This window comes from Paramisgurnus dabryanus, chromosome 23 (assembly GCF_030506205.2).
Source record: "Paramisgurnus dabryanus chromosome 23, PD_genome_1.1, whole genome shotgun sequence".
Lineage (NCBI taxonomy): Eukaryota > Metazoa > Chordata > Actinopteri > Cypriniformes > Cobitidae > Paramisgurnus > Paramisgurnus dabryanus.
The window spans coordinates 1,854,714-1,863,071 of record NC_133359.1 but is presented as its reverse complement, the minus strand read 5'-3'; the positions used below and the strand labels follow the sequence as shown (position 1 = coordinate 1,863,071).

The 8,358-nt window shown below is 39.9% G+C and overlaps 2 protein-coding genes across 2 annotated transcripts; both read right to left on the bottom strand.

Annotated features, from left to right (window-relative positions):
* Window positions 1–567: 567 nt before the first annotated feature.
* Window positions 568–2,300, bottom strand: LOC135768178 (tubulin alpha-1C chain-like). Its single transcript, XM_065277353.1, has 4 exons — window positions 2,222–2,300; window positions 1,920–2,139; window positions 1,656–1,804; window positions 568–1,566 (listed from the first exon to the last, which is right to left on the bottom strand). Exons 1-4 carry the CDS (start codon window positions 2,222–2,224, stop codon window positions 592–594), a joined length of 1,347 nt encoding a protein of 448 aa, XP_065133425.1. The 5' UTR covers window positions 2,225–2,300; the 3' UTR covers window positions 568–591.
* A 3,317-nt stretch (window positions 2,301–5,617) lies between these two features.
* LOC135768177 (tubulin alpha chain-like) lies at window positions 5,618–7,443 on the bottom strand. The gene is made up of 4 exons (XM_065277352.1): window positions 7,320–7,443; window positions 7,009–7,228; window positions 6,737–6,885; window positions 5,618–6,656 (listed from the first exon to the last, which is right to left on the bottom strand). Exons 1-4 carry the CDS (start codon window positions 7,320–7,322, stop codon window positions 5,679–5,681), a joined length of 1,350 nt encoding a protein of 449 aa, XP_065133424.1. The 5' UTR covers window positions 7,323–7,443; the 3' UTR covers window positions 5,618–5,678.
* Window positions 7,444–8,358: the final 915 nt, after the last annotated feature.

The window sequence follows — 8,358 nt, the reverse complement described above, 5'->3', positions numbered from 1 at the left end:
ATTCTCAAGAACAACATTCCAGACATAGGCTAAGCTTCTGTCGCTCTTATTGCTCTCTGCGAATAACAATTAAAGTTTAAGATTACAAATGCTTCTCATTAGGACCTCCATGCAGAAATAATGAAGCAAAACAATGTGTTGAATGATAAAGATGCTGCTGACTGTCGGACCGCATGAAGCTTGATGTGCGGCCATAAAAGTCAATTATCCATCCAAATTGTAAAAGCACAGTCACCTGACCAACAAAACGAAATGATGGAATAGCGCTTCATATGATATATCAGGCCGCTTCTTAATTTAATCCTTACACTGGTTCATACATGACAGGTGTAGTAAATGTATACCATAACGGTTTAAATAGTTTTATGCATGCTCCCACTACACTTTCTACAGTACCCGCTGGCTAATGAAACGGACATCTCGCACAAAGGGAAATAGGTCACGTCAGTTTTCAAAAATAAGGTGTATAGAAGTAAAATTAAGTTGGACACAAAGTCCCACAGGTCATACCAAAACTAGACAAACACAACAAGAACAAGGTTTTGCGTGCCATTGTTTTATTAATAAGCGAGTTTCAAAAATCTCCAAATTTTAATACTCCTCTTCCTGGCAATCATCTTCTGCAGAATCAGCACCCACCTCCTCATAATCTTTCTCCAGTGCAGCCATGTCCTCCCGCGCCTCTGAGAACTCTCCTTCCTCCATCCCTTCACCCACATACCAGTGCACAAAAGCCCTCTTGGCGTACATCAGGTCAAACTTATGGTCCAGGCGGCTCCACGCTTCAGCGATGGCCGTGGTGTTGCTCAGCATACAGACGGCTCTCTGCACCTTGGCCAGGTCTCCTCCAGGGACAACAGTGGGCGGCTGGTAATTGATGCCTACCTTAAACCCTGTAGGACACCAGTCCACAAACTGAATGCTGCGACGCGTCTTGATGTTGGCAATGGCCCCGTTAACATCTTTAGGCACCACATCACCACGATACAGCAAACAGCAGGCCATGTATTTACCCCGCCGCGGGTCGCACTTCACCATCTGATTCGCCGGCTCAAAGCATGCATTGGTGATCTCTGGCACGGAGAGCTGCTCATGGTATGCCTTCTCAGCAGAGATGATGGGAGCGTAGGTGACCAGTGGGAAATGGATACGAGGATACGGGACCAGGTTGGTCTGGAACTCCGTGAGGTCCACATTCAGAGCCCCATCAAATCGCAAGGAAGCTGTAATAGAGGACACAATCTGTGCTATGAGCCGATTCAAGTTTGTGTAGGAGGGACGGTCGATATCAAGGTTTCTCTTGCAGATGTCAAATATGGCTTCATTGTCAACCATGAAGGAGCAGTCAGAGTGCTCGAGGGTCGTATGCGTTGTGAGGATGGAATTGTAGGGCTCCACCACAGCAGTGCTGACTTGCGGGGCAGGATATACAGAGAACTCCAACTTGGACTTTTTACCATAATCAACAGAGAGCCGCTCCATTAGCAAAGATGTAAAGCCAGAGCCCGTTCCTCCACCAAAACTGTGGAAGATCAAAAAGCCCTGCAGACCTGTGCACTGGTCCGCCTAAAAAACGTAAGCACAAGGAGAAGTGTCATTGTAAACATGGCTAGGAATTCTACAAAAAGATTTATAAAAAAGGTATACACACATACCATTTTTCGCATGCGATCAAGCACAGGGTCTATGATCTCTTTGCCGATGGTATAATGTCCACGGGCGTAATTGTTAGCGGCATCCTCCTTACCAGTGATAAGCTGCTCAGGGTGGTACAGTTGTCGATAAGATCCATTACGGATCTCATCTACAAAAGATTAAGAGGAAAAAGTATTGACTTACGAGCTCTAAAGACAACCTACCTCAAAATAGTTATCAAACATCTTAAACATGACAAAAGGACACCTAGACAGCATTCTTACCAACAACTGTGGGCTCAAGATCAATGAACACAGCTCGAGGAACATACTTCCCAGCACCAGTTTCACTAAAGAAAGTGCCAAAAGAAGAATCGGCCAACGTGCTGCCAACATTAGAGATGGTTCCATCCGGCTCAATGCCGTGTTCCAAGCAGTACAACTCCCAACAGGAGTTACCAATCTGGACACCAGCTTGCCCAATGTGAACGGAGATGCACTCCCTCTGGTTTGAAACAGAATAAAAATAAAGCACAGTTAGGGAACAGAAACACAGAAAAACCACAATATCAAAATATCAAGCTCACCATTGTACTGCAGTATCCAAGTAAACAAGATTACACCTGAGCCTTCACACCCTGAAATAGCAAGCAAAACACCACTTTTAGAATAAACTTAGTCATCAAAAACAACTTAAATATTGGTTGTTTTAAAGGAGAAATTCTTACCTTGAGCATGATCCTGAAGTGATCACCTGACCTTCCTTTAAATCCATCAGCAGGGCGTGGCTTCATTATTCAATTAATGATAATGAGACTCTGACAGCGTTTGAAGCAAATTTCTATATGTACCATGTACAATGTAAAACTTTGTTTGCTCCTTAATTGCAGAAGAATAAAATATGAGCAATATAGAATTAAGAATTTTAAAAATAGTATGCAAATACTCATTTGACAATAAGATTGCTCATTCCTCATTCCTATGAGGAAAGCAATGATTCAATAAATGCTATACAAATTTCAAGCACTAGTCAATATGTTAACATTTTCCTTAAGGTTTTTTTGTAAAGATTCTCTAAGATTGATTTTCACAAGCAAAAATATTCAATGTTTTTTTCCGAATATGAGGTTATAATAAATATGTATGCTCATGGATGTTTAATAAAAGTTTTGAATGATCACACTGTAGAAAACAAGAAAAAGCAATGCTATTACCTTTTAAAACAAGAACTTAATGCACATAAATGTTCTTGAAGTGACATGGTCACAAAGTAATTGACATTAAATACTGTAAAGGGTTTGTTAAAGATTAAAGATTTTAATGAACAGAAAATCCTGTTTTTAATACATGGCCAGTATTTAAAAATAAAAATATGACAAATCAAAAACATTTTGTACAGATGTCAGCTTGTTTCAGCCAAACTTGGCCTGACATCAGTATACAAAATCTTCCTTACACAAACGAAAAAGCTTGTACAAGCTATTTGTAGACAACATTTCCACTACTAAACATCTGAACAGTATACAGTGAATTAAATGCCCATCGATGGATTCTCTTCCTTATGTACATGTAGGCTATGTCCGAAATCTCTTAAATGCTGCCTTTGGAGGCATCATTCAAAAACATGAAGGCATCAAGGCACATCTGAATCCGATGTTTGATTTACCCCATGTCTCCTGAGATACCTCCATTGTTTTGTCCCACAATTCTATGCATGTGTTCATGCGGCTAAAGTAATTGACTGTGTCCGAAATTGTCTACTTCCATACTATATAGTAGCCAAAAAGCAGTAGGCGAGGTGAGAAGTATGTCAGAATTTATAGAATTTTAAAAACAGTAGGCGAAAAGTACCCGATGACCTACTACTTCCAGCAAGATCCCAAAGTGTTCATTTGATGGACCTTTTACCATCCCATGAGCCCCTGGGAGAGGAGCTATACAACAAAGAAGAAGACAGAGGAACCTGCAGCAGCTGATACAAGGATTCTAAGCGACAATTGGGATCCAATTGAACGAGTCGATATAATAATGAGTTAACATAGAATGATCAAACATTTATCCAACTTCCACAATTATATCTTTTTGGTTCATAATTACTAACAAGGAGATTTGATCTTTTTGAGCCAGATAAAACTACTAAAATTACATAACATTAAAACGTCATTGGTAAGCACAAGAATAGATAGAACGCTTAAGGACTCTTCGTCATGCCAGTTGGTTTTCACCACTGGGTCAACAGATGGACATAATTTTTCCCTTACAATGGGATTTCAAACAAATCATCTGAAAAAAAGTTTAGTTACACTTGAAACAACCAATAACTCTTAAGTCTCCAGAGCTACTGAGCAATGCTATTTCTATCCAAGATGGAAGACAAAGATGTCAAAGGATGGCACTACTGAAGATTTCCCATAATTCCTGTGTGCACAAAGCAGAACATAACACATTACATAGTGGATGTGAAATTATACCCAGACTAAAGTTAAAAGACAAATGTTACCATTGCAACAATATTGACATGATTTTGTACAATTTGCCAAGACATTTTTTGTTTAGGTTATTATTTTGAAATGTTTACCTATTTTCATTTCCCTTTTATTTGGAATTGTTGAATGCCTCAGAAAAGTCTTTTCAAGCTCAACTGCGGCTCATGCACTGAGCTTAGCAAACAAAATAAACACAAAATGCTAATTTATGAGGTTCACCAGGCTCCATTTGTATTGATCTATGTAATGCTTAATAGCACTTTGTTTGGATATGTTTGCCAACATCATCAAGATAATAATCCCATCTATTTTTGTCAGCAAGCAGAATATATTTGCTATTATAAACTTGTAAAACGTGATCAGACATTCAGTTGAAGACTCCAGTGTGAATGTCTGTTTACACAAACGTATAGTAAGTGGCCTAAAAACTCAATGCATCAAGTGAATGGGACTCACTTGGATAAGCGTAGTTTGATCAAGAAGAAATCTGTCTCTTTTCTCACCCTGTATAGACAAACATTAAGTGAGAAAACTGGGCCCTCATACAAGTCCAGTATAACTACTGTAACAACGCACAATTATCCTTCCCAGAGTAAATATGGTTTAGCAAATGCAAAAACTGTACACTCTGATGGATCACTTTAAAGTTTTGGACACAGTGTTACTACGGATGCTTGCCGCTTGGCATAGACAAATCTGCTCTCTAGGATTCAAATCCTTAAAACTGGACCGCTTATTGTCCGTCAGGATGTCCATCAAATCAAAACAAAAATGGCTGCAACTTAGTTATGGGTTTTTTGGAGTGGTGAGACGGGAAAGCCAGTGGGTTTCAGGAAGAGTATGAAAGACTGAAAATGAAAACAAACTGATCTAAAAATCAGTGGTTTGGGGTGGACATTCCCATTCAAAAGGGTGTTGGGATTCTGTGCAAACTCATGCGCATTCTTCCAGTGGTCACACAATAATACTGAGAGAATGAAAACATCAGGATTTCCATAAACTAGGAATTAAGGTGATTTTGGTCAAACCTAGTGAATTTAGATGACTTCTATTTATCAGCTTATGCCACACAATGGACTTAAAAAAAAAAAATTAATAAATAAAAAAGTAAAAAAACCTGATTGTAAACCAAACTTAGAGATTCTAACAAGAGCTTTTGAAACTCCAGAGACATCTAGAGAAACAGCCAAGACATGCCTAAGCTTTATTCACTCTCATTGCTTTCTGCTAAACTTGATTTTAGAAATGCTTCATCAGGACCTCCATGCAGGAATGAAGCAAACACACTTCTTGTATAATTGCGATAACAAGACAGCCAAATTAAAGATTAAACAGCGCAAATCAAGTGTGGTCTGATTTGTATTAGAAGATTGTTTGTCCTCCCCCCCCCCCCATCATAAACATACTTTCATTTGAGCAGTCAAATAAAAAAAGTTGGACACATCCAAGTCCCACAAGAATAAAGATCATACCAAAACTAGACAAACACCACAAGAACAAGGTTTTTACATGCCATTGTATTTATTAAGGAACAAGTGCATTCCAAAAGCTCCAAACTTTAATATTCATCCTCATCCTCACAATCATCTTCTGCAGAATCAGCGCCCACCTCCTCATAATCTTTCTCCAGTGCAGCCATGTCCTCCCGCGCCTCTGAGAACTCTCCTTCCTCCATCCCTTCACCCACATACCAGTGCACAAAAGCCCTCTTCGCGTACATCAGGTCAAACTTATGGTCCAGGCGGCTCCACGCTTCAGCGATGGCCGTGGTGTTGCTCAACATACAGACGGCTCTCTGCACCTTGGCCAGGTCTCCTCCAGGGACAACAGTGGGCGGCTGGTAATTGATGCCTACCTTAAACCCTGTAGGACACCAGTCCACAAACTGAATGCTGCGACGCGTCTTGATGTTGGCAATGGCCCCGTTAACATCTTTAGGCACCACATCACCACGATACAGCAAACAGCAGGCCATGTATTTACCCCGCCGCGGGTCGCACTTCACCATCTGATTCGCCGGCTCAAAGCATGCATTGGTGATCTCTGGCACGGAGAGCTGCTCGTGGTATGCCTTTTCAGCAGAGATGATGGGAGCGTAGGTGACCAGTGGGAAATGGATACGAGGATACGGGACAAGGTTGGTCTGGAACTCCGTGAGGTCCACATTCAGAGCCCCGTCAAATCGCAAGGATGCTGTAATGGAGGAAACAATCTGCGCTATGAGCCGATTCAAACTGGTGTAGGAGGGACGGTCGATATCAAGGTTTCTCTTGCAGATGTCAAAGATGGCTTCATTGTCGACCATGAAGCAGCAGTCGGAGTGCTCGAGAGTCGTGTGCGTTGTAAGTATGGAGTTGTAGGGCTCCACCACAGCAGTGCTGACCTGCGGGGCAGGATATACAGCAAACTCCAACTTGGACTTTTTACCATAATCAACAGAGAGCCGCTCCATTAGCAAAGATGTAAAGCCAGAGCCCGTTCCTCCACCAAAACTGTGGAAGATCAAAAAGCCCTGCAGACCTGTGCACTGGTCCGCCTAAAAACAGAAGCACAAGGACAAGTGTCATTGTAAATATGGCTAGAAACTTTGACAAAGATCTTAGAAACGTTACATACCATTTTTCGCATGCGGTCCATCACAGGGTCGATGATCTCTTTGCCGATGGTATAATGTCCACGAGCGTAATTGTTAGCGGCATCCTCCTTGCCAGTGATAAGCTGCTCAGGGTGGTACAGTTGTCGATACGATCCATTACGAATCTCATCTACGTAATTAAGAGGAAAAAGTATTTACTTGAGAGCTTTAAAAACAACCTTACCCCAAAACAGTTGGCTGAAACATCTTAAACATGACAAAGGAAACCTAGACAGCATTAAAAGATTCTTACCAACAACTGTGGGCTCAAGATCAATGAACACAGCTCGAGGAACATACTTCCCAGCACCAGTTTCACTAAAGAAAGTGCCAAAAGAAGAATCGGCCAACGTGCTGCCAACATTAGTGATGGTACCATCCGGCTCAATGCCGTGTTCCAAGCAGTACAACTCCCAACAGGAGTTACCAATCTGGACACCAGCTTGCCCAATGTGAACGGAGATGCACTCCCTCTGGTTTGAAACAGAATAAAAATAAAGCACAGTTACAGGAACAGAAATGCTAAGACAAATGACAGTAACTTAAACAACAACACACACTCACCATTTTACTGCAGTATTCAAATAAACAAGATTACACTTGAGCCTTTAAACCCTGAAACTACAAGCAAAATGCCACTTTCAGAATAAACTTAGTCATCAAAAACAACTCAAGTATCTGTTGTTTTAAAGGATAAATTCTTACCTTCAGCATGATCCTGAACCGATCACCTGACCTTCATTTATATCCACCAGCAGGGCGTGGCTTCATTATTCAATTAACAATAATGAGACTCTGACAGTGTTTGAAGTAAATTTCAAGTTTCAAGTTCTTTATGGTTATATGTACTAGGTACAATGCAATTCTTACTTTGTTTGCTCCTAAATTGCAGGACAATACGAATTTGAACAATATAGAATTAAGAAATCTAAAAATAAAAACATTTGACAATAAAATAGATTTATATTTTGTAATATTACAAATTTAGTTTTGCCCGCTTAACAAACATCTCAAACAGGCTCACCATGGGTGATTATATTTAAGCATTTAGCAGATGCTTTTATACAAAGTGATTTAAAACTATGAGGAAAACAATGATACAAGAAATGCTATACACATTTCAACCACTAGTCGATATGTTAACATTTGCAAATGTGACTGATTCACGAAGCCATTCAGACCGTTAAATCAAGGTCTTGTAAAGAATTGATTCAAAATTTGAGTCATTCATGAATGCATCTGCAAAAAGACTGCAACCTTTAAATTAACTATGCATTTCATAACGTGTTTAAATAAAGTAGTGATTGCAACGTCACGCAATGTAACAAAGTAAAAGTATTTTTATTAGAAATCTAGTCATGATATATGCATATATTTTTTAAATGTTACTTAAGTAAATTATAAGCATTTGTTTACTTTTTAAAAAATCATTAAAAAAAAAAGTTTAGTTATAATTGAAACAACCAATAACTCTTAAATCTCCAGAGCTACTGAGCAATGCTATTTCTTTCCAAGATGGAAGACAAAGATGTCGAAGGATGGCACTACTGAAGATTTCCCATAATTCCTGTGTGCACAAAGCAGAACATAACACATTACATAG